Source organism: Staurois parvus, unplaced genomic scaffold (genome assembly GCF_062004578.1).
Source record: "Staurois parvus isolate SC_StPar_1 unplaced genomic scaffold, SC_StPar_1.0 ptg000574l, whole genome shotgun sequence".
Taxonomy (NCBI): domain Eukaryota; kingdom Metazoa; phylum Chordata; class Amphibia; order Anura; family Ranidae; genus Staurois; species Staurois parvus.
The window spans coordinates 2,360,910-2,378,738 of NW_028318370.1; the positions used below are offsets into that span (position 1 = coordinate 2,360,910).

General features: G+C 46.5%; 1 protein-coding gene across 1 annotated transcript in view; it reads right to left on the bottom strand.

Annotated features, from left to right (window-relative positions):
- The window catches only part of TMPRSS3 (transmembrane serine protease 3), a 128,371-nt gene that overhangs the window by 29,635 nt on the left and 80,907 nt on the right, over nucleotides 1-17,829 (bottom strand). The window contains exons 9-10 of the mRNA XM_089691901.1: nucleotides 9,794-9,966; nucleotides 5,345-5,440 (exon numbers count right to left, since the gene is read on the bottom strand). Coding sequence (XP_089548027.1) covers nucleotides 5,345-5,440; nucleotides 9,794-9,966 — 269 coding nt within the window. The remainder of the gene's footprint in view (nucleotides 1-5,344; nucleotides 5,441-9,793; nucleotides 9,967-17,829) is intronic.

Below are 17,829 nucleotides of genomic sequence, written 5' to 3' on the forward strand. Positions count from 1 at the left end.
CTGGGCAAGAATGGCCAAAACTCACAGGTGGAATGGAACTGAGTCTATGGCAAGAAGATTGCACTGGAATCCCCAAATTATATCAGAAGTGATTGGTTGGTGCAGTCTGCTTTAAAATTAGCTCCCAGTGACCTCTGTAGCTGCGGGCACTGTGAAGCAATTAATTCTCAAAATTCACAAAATAATGAAGTCCCTGACCCCTCCCCCCTTAGATGTCTGAAAGCTTGCTAAATCATTGCTGGGAAGGGGGGGGGGGTTGAGGTATGGAGAGAAAGTAAAAACAAAACTGAAGAGCTGCTGCTGCAAAACTTGAGGATAACATCTTTCAGAGCCCCCACAACTACAGAGATCAGTCAGGCCCCACTGGGCATTCCCAATACAGTGACCGAGCTGCCATAGATGGCTGCTGGTCTCTAGTAATGATTGGGAGCCAGAGGGACAGCTAAGCACATGTCATGTGATCGAGCAGTCCTTCCAGCCCCCAGGGGGTAAAGACTCAGTTAAAGGGATGCTGGAGCTGGGCGGAAAGGGGGTAATGGAGGAATAATCTGTATTCCTTCCTCCAAAAATATACTTCAACAGCTTGTTTTGTTAAAGCTAAACGCACAAATGTCTCAATATCCTATACCGTATCCAACCATTTTCTTGTATCCTATTTGTGAACTCCTGAACCTTCCCAATTATCCCATCCATTGTGAAACAAATGCCCTTATACAACCAATACAATCCAAGCTATGCGGGGCTGTTCCTATTAAATGGGCCCTCAGGGTTCTCAGCTAGTAGATTCCTGCTATAACAGTGCGTCTTCTATGGACATCATTCCACCATTCTATAGAGAAGAATGAGAGTTTTCCACATCTTCACCTGAGGCCTGAAGGCATAGGGTTTGCAATAGAGAAATATTTTAAACTCATGGGGCCCCACTGCAAAATAATTTTGGGACCTCTTGCAGGTTATGTCACCCTCTTCCATCACCCATGGAATGGCTTGCTGACCCCCTTTCCAGTCTAGACATGTGCAGTTCGTTCAGTTCGTAATTGAAATTTGGACACATTTTCCGTTATTCGGAGATTAGGATGTATCCGAATTCCGAATTACAATAGTAATGAATTTAAACGAATCTGATGTAACAAAACAAAATGTGGCCGAAATTCGAACAGATTCGAATGCGAAAACACATTTGGAAAACAAATTCAAATTCGAAAACAAATTTGAAAAACAATTTGAATTTGAAAACAAATTTGAAAAACAATTTGAATTTGAAAACAGGAGTAGAATAAAATAGAACATAAAATACAGAAATAGAAAAGAATAAAATAGAAAATAAAAGAATAGAATAGAAAATAATAGAGTAAAAAAATAACAGAATAGAAAAAAAAAAAAGATTAGAACAGAATACAGTAGAAAATAATAAAGTAAAACAGAATAGAAAATACAGGAATAGAAAAGAATAAAATCCATTAGAATAGAAAAGATTAGAATAGAAAATCAAAGAATAGAATAGAAAAGAATGCAAAAGATTAGAATAGAAAATAAAAGTATAGAATAGAAAAGAATAGAATCTATGAGAATAGAATATATTAGAAAAGATTAGAATAGAAAATCAAAGAAAAGAATAGAAAATAATACAGTAAAACACAGCAAAATAGAACAGAAAATAAAGGAACAGAATAGAATCAATTAGAATAGAAGAGAATAGAAAACATTAGAATAGAGAATCAAAGAATAGAATAGTATAGAAAAACAACAGAATAGAATACAATAGAAAGAATATAACTGCCTTCCGAAATTCAAATTTTTAATAGAATGAATTTGAATTCGAACATAATACATTAGAATAGAATATAAAATAACAGAAAAGAATAGAATAGATTAGAAAAGACTAAAAAAACTTTACAAAAAATTGTGAGCTGTGCTATAGTGACATGAGTAGTGATCAACAAAGGTACTGTGAAAATTTTGCTGAAATAGAAATTTTCAATATGGTCACGCAACTCTTCATAGCCCATATACCATCAAAAACCCAAATGGATTGTAGATTATGGATTGTAACATTAGAATTATTATCGAATCCATTAGAAATAGTTTTGAATCCATTAGAATTAGTTTTGAAGCTGTAAAAATGATTTTCAAATCCGTTTGAAATTTCGAATGTGGTAGAATTTGAATAAACAAAATGAATTCCAAAAAAACGAATTTAACTAATCGAACAAAACAAAATTAGTCAAATAACGAATCGAAACAAAACACAGTTTTTCATTTTGCACGTCTAATCCAGTCTACTACACATATTGTATAAAGTGAATGATGGGGTGTGCAGCTCTGGACTCATCCCAAATATTTTTCCACTGCCCTTCATCAGGAAAAATGCTTTATTACTAATAAAACATAGAATTTATAGTGAGAAGTGACCAAGCCACCACATCCCTGAATTACCATATCCAAAACCAACAAAATCTAACACGTTTTTGTGACACCAAGAGAAAAAATGGTGACAGGGAAGGGACCTCCAGCACACAGCTTGTGATTGACAGCCTCAGCTCTGGAACAGAGCTTCCCTCCAATCAGCTCTCAGAGCTCTCCTCACGGAGCTCTGCAGATTGTAACTTCAATTCCCCGGCCCCTGCTTTCTGAAAACTCAGACAAACTGTATAAATTCTGCACTTTGAATGGCTTAGAGATGAAAGCTACGGATAAACAGGTACAATGTATGTACAAGGATGTTTTTCATCTCTTTGTATCACACGAGGCCAGTCAGTTACTTCACTGGGTATATGTAAGGGTTTATATTGGAATACAGTTTTCATGTATTTTGTGCGACAACTACATCAGTACTCATTAGAGATATATATACTTCGGTCAGTAGATGGCAGTGTTTGTAAGTATGTAGCTGTATCTATGGTATACTCTATGTCTTTTCTCTGAATAAAGTTTCCTGTTCCCTTGTTGCAGTGAAGCAGAAAAGCACACGTGGACTGTGCACTGTGTGTTCTGTAGGGCTATATACAGAATTTCTAACAGTTTAAAGCCACTTTAACTTTAAATAATACAAATACACTTTATTCAACGGTGACGGAGCTCGGCCCTGACAGTGTGTTAGAAAAAGGAAATGGTTCTAATGGTTGTTAACTGAGGGGCTCCAGAATGCCTGTTTTGAGCAAAGGAGATTGCCTTTTTGGTTTTTGTACCACCCGAATTTGGGGCCTGGTGTCCAAAGGCTTCAAAGAGTTTTGGGAGGAAAGAAGCCTCTACCCTTTGTCCAGGTTACCAGAGACCAGCAGGCTGTGTGTGTGCAGGTGTGCACACCCTTCATGGCCATAGTTCAGGGCTCCACCCGGGAGAAAGGAGTTTCCTGCCCAGGTCAGGGCCAGTGCAGCAGAGAGCTGCAAGAGTGCACAGAGAGCCAAGAGAGCTGCAAGAGTGCACCGAGAGCCAAGAGAGGCACAGGAGTGCACCGAGAGCCAAGAGAGCTGCAAGAGTGCACCGAGAGCCAAAAGAGGCACAGGAGTGCACTGAGAGTCAAGGGAGCCGCAAGAGTGCACAGAGAGCCAAGAGGGCCACAAGAGTGCACAGAGAGCCACATAGGGGATCAGGTGGTAATTGACCACCCCGCCTCACCGATAACCCTCCCTGTGCAGCATACATTTCCCTCTACTGCCCAGGGCACCTGCTACTGGCTTCCCTCCTCTCCTTCCCACTGGCAGCTGCAAGCACACAATAGGATCCTTCAGAATGGAGAGCGGGGGAAGGATGCATAAATATGTCACATTTACCAGCCTCTTCCTTTCCTGAATGTAAACAATGAGTGATTGATACTGATCACTCACTGTGTTCATTCATAACTAAAGTATAGTGATATTTGAGGGGGTCCTGTCAGGTTGGCTGTATGGGGCCCCATGGTTTCTAACAGCAGTCCTGCACAGGGCCATAGACATTCTCCAGTCTTGGAAGGAAAACTTTCCATGTGTTCTAGAGTAGAGAAGGTGAGGAAAGGAGTTGCCATTGGTTTTATCAAACCTTTTCTGATGATGAGGAAGGTAGATGGTAACAGAATACATCCTGTCTTTGCCATGTGTGTAAACTGACCCTTTAGTAGTTTGTTCAGCTCCCTCCAAGGGCACTATCCACATGGAGTGTGTGCATTCACATCATTCTCCATGTTTTTGTGAGTTTGCTCCCAGAACTCAAGTTTCTACCCACAATTCTAAAACGCATTGGTAGGTTGACTGGTTTCCAACCTAACTGGCCCTGCTGGGTGTTTGTGTGTGTAGCACTCATCTAGATAGTCAGGGGGAGCTAGTTACATTTTTGTTAAGTAGGAAGGCTGAGTATCAGCCTGGGCATGAGACAGTGGATCTAATTTAGGTCAGGGCTGAGAGCTCTGCAGGTCAGTTCCTTGATACCTCCCCCTGCTCTAGAAACTTCTAGAAGAAGATTCTAGAAGCAGTGGGCGGGGGTGAGGAGGGGCTAGCTTGCACACTTAGAGGACTCTGGCCAATCCCCAAGCAGAGGTTTGGCATGGGGCCAAGGCAGCCTTTAGGTGTTACTTAGCATGCATCGGGAGAGTTTGGGTAGAAGATGAAGTGAGAGGCTGAGATGCAGGAGCCTGGGAGGAGGCCCAGTATGAAGAGGTCTTCCTGCAGGCAGAGTTGCTGGAAAGGAGAATCACTCAACTTCAGGAGTCCCCTAAGAGAGGAGCACATATGCAGCAGAGAAGGAGCAAGCCCAGCAAAAGGCCTGAAGGCACCCACTAACCCAACAAGCTCACAGGAGAGGAAGAGTTAGTACTCTTACACCCCCTGGACCTGATAAGGGGAAAGGGCATTCGGGTGGAAAACCTAAGTAGCCCCCATCTGGGACTGTTTGACTTAAAGAGACAGATTCTGTGTCCCCTTGCCCAGGGATTCACCCAGTACAGATGGATGAGGAGAGGATTCATCTGGGATCTGAGGTGATACATCAGGAGAGGCTGGAGAACTCTCCAGGAAGAAACTTTTTTTTAATGCTGTATAGAGACTTGTAAATAGTTGCTAAAGATTGTCCTCAGTTACAGTTGGGCATCCCATACACCCCTCAACCCCATCCAAGTTCAATACCCCTACTAAAACTTAAAAACAAAGCTCAAGGACTGTTTACTGTCTCCAGAATGCAAGTCTTTGAAAAATGTGTGTTGCCTGGCTGTCCAGAACTATAGGTGAACCCAAGTCTTCCGCAGCTCCTAAGGAGGTAGTGCTACATGCGTGTGGCCGAGGCGGGGACATTACAGTGGCTAATACTGTATGAATGCTTCTTTGTTTTCTGTGCAAACATTTCAGACAATAAAAATAAGGAAGAGTTAGTTTACCTCCATCTTCTGTGGCTCCCCATCCAGATATCCAGCAGATCTTACCCTCTGGAAAATCTTCTCCATAGTGTGGAAGGCATATTGGTTGTATGAAGCCTGGTGGTAAGATATATATTTGGTACATATATATTTTATATAGATGCATGATTACTTATGTCCAGAGCTCTATTTCATTCTTGGGGAGCCTGCTGCTGGGTGAAAAGGCTGAGCGCTGGCAGAACACTAAAAAGTACAAGAGCTGCATGTATGTTTTGGGAAACCCATTAGAGGGAACCCTGCTGGTTACAAACTGACCTAAACTTAACCACTTCCAGTCCGGACACTTTCACCCCCTTCCAGTACAGAGCAATTTTCAGCTTTCAGCGCTGTCACACTTTGAATGACAATTGCGCGGTCATGCAACACTGTACCCATATGAATTTTTTAACATTTTTTTGAGACAGATAAAGCTTTATTTTGGTGGTATTTATTCACCACTGGGATTTTTATTTTTTTTGCTATGTAAATGAAAATGTCTAAAAATTTTGAAAAAAAAATTCATCATAAATCATCATCAAAATTTATTCCGTTATATTTTTAGTTAAAAAAAAAAATAAGCCAAATTAGTTTATAACCAAAAATTATAATTTGTAAACTTTTTTTTACATTTTTATTTTTTTTTTTTATATATTATTGTTTGTTTTTTTTGTTTTTTTACATACTGTCACCCTAGCAGGGTGACACTGTACTACTTGTGGGGGGTGATGATGATTTTTTTTTTTTTTTTTTTTTTTTTAACACCGATTGCTTTTACACCCATATAGGATGTAAAAGCAATCACGTCTCTTTCTCTCTGTCTGTATTCTTGCAGCCATTGAGAACCACTGAGTTAGCTGTGATTGGTCACAGCTTGTCACATGGTACAAGGCTGTTGTGAATAGCCTTGTACCATGTGAACTCTGTGATCATTCACAGATTTCACACGTAGTAAGCAATGATGTCACAAGTGACATCTTGCTTACTACTTTGCATGTGATCACCGATTGGCCAATCAGTGATCACATGGCCGGGACCTCGCACAGAGGTCCCATCCGACGATCGGTGTTCCACTGTGTCCGGAGGACACAGCGGGCACCGGATTGCGATGCTGCACACTCCCAGGGAGCGCGCACAAGCAGGGTGCGGGGAGGCCGTTTATAAGCGGCCACCCGACCCTGCAGTGCCACCGTCGTGCCGTTTATAAACAACGGCCGGACGGGAGGTGGTTAATAAGCAGCTAGCAAAGGTTTTTTTCAATTTAATGCAAACATTTTCTTGGGGGGGGAAGGTGCAAGTAGCTGGCCTTGCCTAGGGCACAAAAGTCTAGCACCGGACCTGTGTATATATATATATATATATATATATATATATATAAAACCCTGTGCAAATGTTTTAGGCAGGTGTCAATAAATACTGTGAAGTAAGAGTGATTTCAAAAATATATATTATAATTGTTTATTTTTATCAATTTACAAAATGCAAAGTGTGCGAACAAAAGAAAAAACTAAATCAAACCAATATTTGGTGTAACTACGCCTTTGGCTTCAAACCAGCATCAATTCTAAAGCTGGTCATACATTATACAATTTTTTTATTCAATTTCCTTTAGATTTACCTTCAACTATGTAGTGCAAGGGCCTGCCTGACTGCATACGAATTCAAAGCATTTAGACTTGACCTCATAAGCTATGATTTAGGTAAATCTACAGGAAAATTGCATCATGTATGGCCAGCCTTAGTCTAGGTTCACACCAATGCAGGTTGATTTGGAGCTGTTTCTGCATTGCGTTTTGCATTGTGTTTTTGCAGCGTTTTGCTGTTTGTTTTTTTCTTGTTGCTAGGAAAATTTAAAACACAAAACACACCAAAAACGCAGCAAAAATGCAGCAAAAACGCAATACATGCTTTTCTGCAAATATTTCCATTGAAGTCTATAGAACCAAAAACACACCTTTTTGCATTCGAAAAAAGTCCCTGACCCTTTCCAAAAAACTCACCGGGTGAAAACACGGAGATGTGAACCTGTCCCATAGGAAATCATGTTAAATGGACTGCAAAATGCTGCAGAAACCGCTTAGGTGTGAACCTAGGGTTACACTTGCACAAAGTCAGGGATTTTGTAGGATTAGAGTCAGGTGCATAATTAACCAATTATACCAAGCAGGTGCTAATGATCATCAATCTGAAACACAACACAGTCAGTAACTGAAACAGCCACAGCCTTCTGATTGGAGAGTTCTAGTTCTGAATTAGCAGGAGGAGTGTCAGACCTGTGCAGAGAGGCCACTGCTTCCACCCAGAGAGAAAGCATCCTCTGCAGCATACGGACAGGAGACAGGCTTTTCTACTCAGGCTGTGGCTGCTTTCCAAAGAAAGCCAATGGTACGATTTTAAACACCTTTATTATGGAAGAACCTGAAAGTTATTTATTTGATTTAAACTGAGTTGGGGTTTATAAAATTATATTATTTTCCTACAAAGATGATCTTTAAACCATGGATTGTGATTTGCTGGGTTTTTATTTTCTTTTTTTTGCATTCCTCTGGATCAACTGTGGTTATAGGATTAACTTTTTTTTTTTAATGGTTGAACTGGATGGACTTTTGTCTTTTTTCAGCCAGACTAACTATGTAACTATGTTTAGGATTATTCTGCAAAGACGCCCAGCTGATTATGAGATTTACAGCTCAGCAGAACAACTCCAAGACCACCAGTGCTGACAAACAAGATGGTTTTAACTGACCTGGGAAACTTATTGCTTTTACTGAGACCAGATGACATCTGTGTGACGCAGCTCAGATGGCTTACCGGTGGGCTGGGTTGTCTTTACTAACCAGTGGTAGCTCAGAACCACTCAACAACACTCAAATCAATACATCTAAAACATCAGATTACATGTGAATGACCTAAAATTAAAAATATTTCCTAGCGGGTTGCTGGAACTGGATGATAAATTGCACCACACAAAGTGCCCACAAGATGGCAATGTACTGTATGTCATCAGCACTAGGTGTATCAAAGGTACACTTGCAGAGGATAACCGCATTGCCCTGTGATCATTATTATCACTTATAGCCACTAACTTGTGTTTCATGGGGATCAGGTTTGTGAAATAGAATAGCAAGTAAATAAAAAAAAAAATACTCCAAAATATAGTATTATATATTTTACCTATATAATTTTTATATTTTATTTAATATTCTTTATTTGTTTTTTGTTATTGGTATTACTAATGTATTAACTGTGTTAGATCAACTGATAGAGGGCAGACGTTTATTGACACATATTCTCTCTCTCTCTATATAGTATATTTATTTATTTATTTCAGGTACTTATATAGCGCCGTCAGTTTACACAGTGCTTTACATATATATTGTACATTCACATCAGTCCCTAACCCTCAAGGGGTGTACAATCTAAGGTCCCTAACTCACATTCATACATACACATACTAGGGACAATTTAGACAGGATCCAATTCACCTACCAGCATGTCTTTGGAGTGTGGGAGGAAACTGGAGTACCCGGAGGAAACCCACGCAGGCACAGGGAGAACATGCAAACTCCAGGTAGGTGGTGCCGTGGCTGGGATTCGAACCAATGAGCCTAGTACTGCAAGTGCTAACCATTTAGCCACTGTGCTGCCCCGTATACTGTGTATATATATAGTATTTAGAGAATATGCAAATCCAACATTTCATATTCCTGATATGTGCCTGCTGTACCAAGTACTTGTATGAAAAAGTCTCCCATTCTCTTCATATTGCTTCCTTTGTGTGCAATCCCTGGTGTTCCCGCCAGACCCTCTGCTTTCCTATTAAAAACTGACCACACTAGACATGAGAGCACAGCGTGGTCAGTTCTCTAGCTGTGTGGGGGACTCAGCCTGTTCTCCTCCAATGATCAGACTTGTGCTGCCCCCCCCCTCCCACACACACACAGCCATTCACTGGGAGACCAGTGTCCTGCTGTTTCTCCTCTCTTACCTCTTTATGCAGCTGAGAACAGAGGGTATTATTATTATTATTATTATACAGGATTTATATAGCGGTTTGCTCAGCGCTTTACAATATAACGGGAGACAATACAGCAACAATACAGTTCAATACAAGAGGGATAGGAGGGCCCTGATCCTGGGAGCTTACAGGGTATGTGATCACTTATAAGAAAAAAGGGGAGGGGGTATTTATAATTTGTTTTAATATCAATACACAAATGTTTTGCCTTTCGTTTCTATTTTAAAGGATACGTTTACTTTAAAAAAAAAATAATCATAATAATAAAAATAATCATAATAATAATAATAATAATAAATGCACATCTCTTTATATATGCATTTATTACTCTTTTTATTAGGCGCCTGCAGAGCATTGCACCCGCGATCAGCAGATGGAGGGTGCACTGTCTAGGACACAAAGATTCTGATTCTTACCATTAAATGTGAAAGGCGTTGCCAGTTTAATCAGAGCGATATCATTGGACATTGTGCTGGACTTGTACTTGCTGTGATAGATGATCTTTTCCACCAAAACAGAGTTTGTTGGAGGGTCTAAGGGTTGATTGATCAGTCCCACCTGGACGCTCCATGATTCTGGGAAGTACAAACTGTAGGGAGAAAACAAAAACAAAACCCCAAGGAACATCATTACTGTATTCAATATATACCAGCAACAACCATAAAATGCAGCCTATGAATTCACTAGATACCAATGATAACCGCAGAGAATGCAGCCTGCTCATTCATTTAGGACCAGTTCACATTACATGCGTTTCAGTTGCTTTTTTTTCTGCATCCAAAACGCACAGAAAGTAGGTTATATGGTTGTACTGGAAAGCGGTAAAACGCATAAAAACACACCCGAATGTAACAAAAACACACTGGAATGCACATGTCCCTATTTACATAAAAGAAAAAGAGAGGGGAAAAAATGAACTGGAATGCATAAAAAACACACTGGATGGCGGCGGGAGCAGACACGCTTTAGGAGCTCCTGCGCTCCTAGCCCCAATCCGCTGCCATCCGGGCCGCAGCGGACCCCAGCGGGGCCCCTAAGCCACTCCCGGCCCAGCCTGACCACCAGGGACCACTTCTGGACCTTTTCCCGGAGCCCCGGAAATCGCGGCCTACCCGCGCACCCGAAGCCGCGGCCTCGATTTTGGCCGCGGCCGACCCGCGATCGGACCGGATCGCCGGACATCTACCCGGACTGTCACCGCTCTGCCCACCGGGTCCCGCCGACCTGCCTGCCTGCCCAGGGCCCTCCCCATCAGCCCTGGGTCCTCGCTGATCACCCTGGACCACCAGGAACCGGTACGGCCTCACGGTCTCCCTGGAGCCCTCCCTAGCTCTGGGACCACCCCAGACCACCCGGCACCCAGCCGCCACCTCGGGGCACCCAGCTGCTCGCACCCGGCGACCCTGCCTGGGAACTGCTTCAGGCCTCCCAGCACCCTGCGGGCCACCCTGCACCAGCCAGCCCCAGACCAGGAACCTTTCCAGGACAACGCCGCACCTCCGCTACCTGCATCGAGGGGATTCCGAAAAACCATGGGTCTTTAATGCCGTTCCAGATATTGCAATGCATTGCTGATGAGGACTCTCCCGTCCTTCCCATCTCCTGGCCTTTGCTTGGCAACTCGAAGTCTAAGCTCCCAGCTACCACCCCTGGACACCCAGCACCCAGCTACCACCTCTGGTCACCCAACACCCGGATCACCCAGCGAATCGAGACGTCGCCCAGCGAATCGAGACGTCGCCCAGCGAATCGAGACATCGCCCAGCGAATCGAGACATCGCCCAGCGAATCGAGACGTCGCCCAGCGAATCTCCCGGACACGGACCACCCAGCGAATCTCCAGTCACCGAGCCGCCAGCATCACCACAGACACCAACGCCCCCCAACACCGCACCCTACGTCCCCTCCACTCGCCGATCCACCAGACCCACTGAAGCCCCCTCGGACGCCAGCATACTGCACCCACAGATTGCAGCCAGCCAGCTGCTGGACTCTACTCCCACTCTCCCCCTACAGAAGGACTCTAGTGGACTCCTCCACGGTGATATAGACTCTCCACATCACCTCGCCCTGACCCGTATCCCTTCACCTCCCCTGACCCGAACAGCACTGCACTCACCCCAGCATGCCACCTGCACTTCTCCTCCTCGTTTTCCTCTCCTCCATCCCAAAAATCGCCTCCCTCTACCCGCCCACCCCCCCAAAACAGCTCTACATTGCCTCTTCACTTCTGCCCTCTCCCCACTACGGCACTCACCACCTCCTCCTGGTACTCCACTCCCCGGTCGGCCCACGTGCCACCACTACCAGACCCACACGCTCCTGCACCTCCCATTCCCATGCCACCCTCCTCACCCTTCTCCTTCTCCTATCCGCTGGGGACATCTCCCCGAACCCTGGCCCCTCACCACCTCTCCCCCCCTCCAGGGACCCCCCTGCTCCCGCCAGCCGCCGCAACCCCCTCAACCTCATACCTGTGCACCTCCTCCCCACATCCATCCCCCCTCTCTCGGTTGCACTTCTGAACGCCCGCTCGGTTTGCAACAAACTAACTGCCATCCATGACCTCTTTATCTCCCACTCCCTCAACCTCCTAGCCATCACCGAAACCTGGGTACAGGCCACCGACTCTACCTCCCCTGCGGCACTCTCTCATGGAGGTCTCATCTGGTCCCATTCACCAAGACTGGGCGGTCACAAAGGTGGTGGTGTCGGCCTGCTCCTATCACCGCTGAGCACCTTCCAGGTCCTCCCTAACCCCCCCTCCCTAACCTTCTCCTCCTTCGAGGCTCACTGCATCCGGCTTTTCTCACCCACCCCCTTAAGGATCGCAGTGATCTACAGGCCCCCCGGATCCATAGCCCGCTTCCTGGATGACTTCGCTGCCTGGCTTCCCTTCTTCCTCTCCTCTGAGCTACCAACCATCGTCCTCGGGGACTTCAACATCCCCATCAACGACAACACCCCAGCTACCTCTCAACTCCTCCACCTTACCACCTCCTTCGCGCTCACACAACACACTCAATCCTCCACCCACATCAATGGGAACACCCTGGACCTCGTCTTCTCCCACCTCTGTACCCTTAACCACTTCACTAACACCCCCTACCCTCTCTCCGACCACCACCTCCTCACGTTCTCCATCTCCCCTTCCCCTAACTCCCCCCCCCCCAGTGCGCCAAACCATCACCAGCCGCAACCTCCGCAACCTGCACCCGGCCCCCCTCCACTCGGCTGCCGACCGCTTGCACGACAGCATCCTTCCACTGTCATGTCCTGACCTAGCCACCACCTTGTACAACGACTCACTATCAGCCACCCTAGACTCTCTGGCACCCCTAACCACACGCATCATCAAACCCAGACCGCTCCAACCATGGCAGAACGACCACACTAAATGCCTCAAACGTCGCAGTCGTGCGCTGGAGAGACTATGGCGCAAAACCAGGTCCCCTCATGCATTCTCCCTCTACAAATCTGCCTTCCTCACCTACACCTCCTCCCTCCACGCCGCCAAGCAGGCCTACTTCGTTGACCTGATCAACACCCTCTCAAACTGCCCTCGCCGACTCTTCTCCACCTTCAACTCCCTGCTCTCTCCCCCCCCTCCTCCACTCAGTACCTCACTTACCGCCCACGAGATTGCCACTCATCTCCACAGCAAGATTGACGCAATCCGCAAGGACATAGTCAACTTGCAGTCTACCTCCCCATCTAGCCTCCCCCCTTCCATCACCCTCTCATCTCTCCCCTCCTCTGACCTTACAACGGCACTGCCCCCCACCACACCCAAGGCCCTGCCTACCGTAACCCCCCCATCACTGCACTCCTTCAGCCCTACTACCACTGAGGAAGTCACCAGAGTCTTCTCAGAAGCCCGCCTCACTACCTGCCCCCTGGACCCTATCCCCTCTCAACTCCTCCGGTCACCCCCCTCTTCCCTCATCTGCTCCCTTACCCACATCTTCAATCTCTCCCTCGCTACTGGCGTCTTCCCCTCCCCCCTAAAACATGCGCACATCACCCCCATACTCAAAAAGCCCTCCCTGGACCCCACTGACCTCAACAACCTCAGACCAATTTCCCTGCTGCCACTCACGTCCAAGCTCCTTGAGCGCTTGGTCTACGATCGCCTAAGCGCCCACCTAACTGACAACAACCTCCTTGACCCACTACAGTCCGGCTTCCGTCCCCTACACTCCACCGAAACTGCCCTCCTCAAAATCACCAACGATCTACTAACCGCCAAAGCCAAAGGCGACTACTCTGTCCTCCTTCTCCTAGACCTCTCCGCGGCCTTTGACACAGTCGACCACCCCCTCCTCCTTAATAAACTACTCTCCCTTGGCATCAGAGACACCACTCTCTCTTGGTTCTCCTCCTATCTATCCCAACGCTCCTTCAGCGTTTCCTACAACGGCGCCACCTCCTCTTCCCTCCCCCTCTCTGTTGGTGTCCCCCAGGGCTCTGTCCTTGGACCCCTTCTCTTCTCCATCTACACCTCCTCCCTTGGCAAACTCATACACTCCCACGGCTTCAACTACCACCTCTATGCTGATGATACTCAAATCTACCTATCCACCCCTCACCTCACCCCCACATTCTCCGCCCGCATCACTCACCTCCTAAACGACATCTCTGACTGGATGTCGCTCCATTTCCTCAAACTCAACCTCTCCAAAACCGAGCTTCTCGTCTTTCCCCCTTCCCGTGCCCCCCCCCCCATCCTTTCCATCACTACCAACAACACCACCATCAATCCCGCCCAGCAAGCCAAGGTCCTTGGCGTCATTCTGGACTCAAACCTTTCCTTTCAACCTCATGTCAAATCCCTCACAAATACATGCAGGCTCCACCTCCGGAACATCGCCAAGATACGCTCCTTCCTTACCCCAGACACCACTAAACTACTCGTTCACTCCCTGATTATCTCACGCCTGGACTACTGCAACTCCCTCCTCACCGGCCTACCCCAGTGCAAACTCTCCCCGCTTCAGACCATCCTGAACTCAGCTGCCAGACTCATCCACCTCACCAGCCGCTCCACCTCTGCCACCCCCCTCTGCCTCTCCCTCCACTGGCTCCCCATTGCCCAACGCATTAAATTCAAACTGCTCACTCTGACCTATAAAGCCATTCACAACACGGCCCCTAACTACCTCACCGACCTGATTCCCAGGTACCACCCTACCCGTACCCTTCGCTCTTCACAGGACCTCCTTCTATCTTGCTCCCTGGTCTCCTCCTCCCACGCACGACTGCAAGACTTCTCCAGGTCCTCCCCCATCCTCTGGAACTCACTACCCCAATCCATCAGACTGTCACCTTCCCTCCTCACCTTCAGGCGCTCCCTGAAAACCCACCTCTTCAGGGAAGCCTACCCCACCCTCACCTAACAGCCGCTGCCCTTCCCTCCTCCTACCACTCCATCCCCCACAGCCATTTCCTCCTGCACCTCCACCCCCTCCCTCCTAGATTGTAAGCTCGAAAGAGTAGGGCCCTCTTACCCCTTGTGTGCTGTTTGATGTTACTGTACTGTTTCATGTATTGTCCCCCCTCTATTGTACAGCGCTGAGCAAACCCTTTGGCGCTATATAAACTCGATAAATAAATAAATAAATAATAAACGCGTCAAAAATGCATAAAAAATGCACCAGTACGCACCAAAAACAGTTTTATGAAGTGATGCAATATTTTAGTAGTGAAAATTAGCAGTAGTTTAATGGTGGCAGCCGCCGGTGTCCTTAGCAACGAACCAGCAGCTGCCATGTCCTTAGCCTCTTTATGCCGGCCGCACACAAAAGTGCGGCCTCCCGTCATCTGGGCCTAGATGCTGAGCGGCCGCACATTTGTGTTCAATTTTAAAAAAACGTGTGCTGAGAGCGCGCGCAGCACTTCTTTTGTAAACAAAAGAAGTGCTGCATTAACCACTTGCCGCCCTGCCACTGTGTATATACGTGTGCAGGGCGGCAGTGGAGCACAAAACCACGTTTTAAAACGGGTTCCGCGCTCCCGACACTTTCGCCGGCAGGGGGCGCGCGCGCGAGCTCCCGCCGACCCGCGGGTGACACGATTTGATCCAGGAGGGATCAATCATTAGATTTCAGCCAGTGATTTCTGGCTGAAATCACATGATCGGTCCCTGTCCTATCCTGTCCTGTGTTGACATAAACACAGGGCAGGATATGATGTCATTCTTCTCTGCCTGGACACATTCCGTTCCAGACAGAGAAGAAGACATCCAAAAAGTGAGTACACAAGCACTACACTACAGTTAGAACACTCTAGGACACATTTAACCCCCTGATCGCCCCCCCCCCCCCCCCCCGAGTTAACCCTTCACTGCCCTGTCACCAGTGTCACTGATCAGTGTCGCTGGCGACTTCCGATAGAGTTAGCGCCCCTCCCAGATAGCGCCAGTTTGCCCGCCAGTACACCAGTAATCCCGTTTAACCCCTTGATCGCCCCCCCCCCCCCCAGTTAACCCCTTCACTGCCCTGTCACCAGTGTCACTGATCAGTGAACCAATTTTTACTGATCACTGTATCAGTGTCGCTGGCGACTTCCGATAGAGTTAGCGCCCCTCCCAGATAGCGCCAGTTTGCCCGCCAGTACACCAGTAATCCTGTTTAACCCCTTGATCGCCCCCCAGTTAACCCCTTCACTGCCCTGTCACCAGTGTCACTGATCAGTGAACCAATTTTTACTGATCACTGTATCAGTGTCGCTGGCGACTTCCGATAGTGTTAGCGCCCCTCCCAGATAGCGCCAGATTGCCCGCTAGTACACCAGTAATCCCATATAACCCCTTAATCTCCCCCCCTCCCAGTTAACCCCTTCACTGCCCTGTCACCAGTGTCACTGATCAGTGAACCGATTTGTACTGATCACTGTATCAGTGTCGCTGGCGACTTCCGATAGTGTTAGCGCCCCTCCCAGATAGCGCCAGATTGCCCGCCAGTACACCAGTAATCCCGTTTAACCCCTTGATCGCCCCCCCAGTTAACCCCTTCACTGCCCTGTCACCAGTGTCATTGATCAGTGAGCAGATTTTTACTGATCACTGTATCAGTGTCGCTGGCGACTTCCGATAGTGTTAGCGCCCCTCCCAGATAGCGCCAGTTTGCCCGCTAGTGCACCAGAAATCCCATTTAACCCCTTGATCGCCCCCCTCCCCCCCCCCCAGTTAACCCCTTCACTGCCCTGTCACCAGTGTCATTGATTACAGTGAACAGATTTTTACTGATCACTGTATTAGTGTCACTGGTGACTTCCGATAGTGTTAGCGCCCCTCCTAGATAGCGCCAGTTTGCCCGCTAATGCACGGGATTTTTTTTACCAAAAACATGGAGCAGAATACATTTTGGCTTAAATTTATGACTAACTTTGAGTTTACGATATATTTTTTATAGCTGAAAGTAGAGAATATTGGTTTTTTTCAAACTTTTCGTGGTTTTTTTGTTTATAGCGCAAAAAATAAAAAGCGCACAGGTGATCAAATACCACCAAAAGAAAGCTCTATTTTTGTGAAAAAAAGGACGTAATTTTCGTTTGGGTACAGCATTGCATGACCGCGCAATTATCATTTGAGTTAGTGCAGCGCTGTATAGCAAAAAAAAGGCATAAATTGCAGTATCTATACCATAGTTTGTAGACGCTATAACTTTCACACAAAGCAATCAATATACACTTATTGGGATTTTTTTTACCAAAAACATGGAGCAGAATACATTTTGGCTTAAATTTATGACTAACTTTGAGTTTACGATATATTTTTTATAGCTGAAAGTAGAAAATATTGTTTTTTTTGTTTATAGCGCAAAAAATAAAAAGCGCACAGGTGATAAAATACCACCAAAAGAAAGCTCTATTTGTGTGAAAAAAAGGACGTAAATTTCGTTTGGGTACAGCATTGCATGACCGCGCAATTATCATTTGAATTAGTGCAGCGCCAAACAGCAAAAAAAGGCTTGGTCATTAAGGGGGGTAAATCCTCTGGGGCTCAAGTGGTTAAAATTTAAAAAAAAAAAAAACAGTGTGGGGGTCCGCCCCCCAATTTTCTAAAAAATAGGGTGTGGCTCCCTCCAAAATCCATACCAAACCCTTATCCAAGCATGCAGTCTGACAGGCCAGAAAACATGGAGAATTGAGCGAGTGCTCCTCCCCTTAACCAAACCAGGCCACATGCTTTCAAAATGGTGGGGTGCTCCATGTTGATGAGGACAAGGGACTCTTTCCCACATGCCCGTCTGATGACGTCATAGGTGGGCATGGTTACCTGGTGACGTTATTGGGTGGTCCCGCCCCTTTGTTTATTTAACCACTTCCTGTCCGGCCGCTATATATAAACGGTCCAGGGATGGGTTGCTGTTCATAGACGGCGTCCACCATTTTAGATTGTGCACGCTGCCTGGGAGCATGCGGCACCGCGATCCGGTGCCCGCTGTGTCCG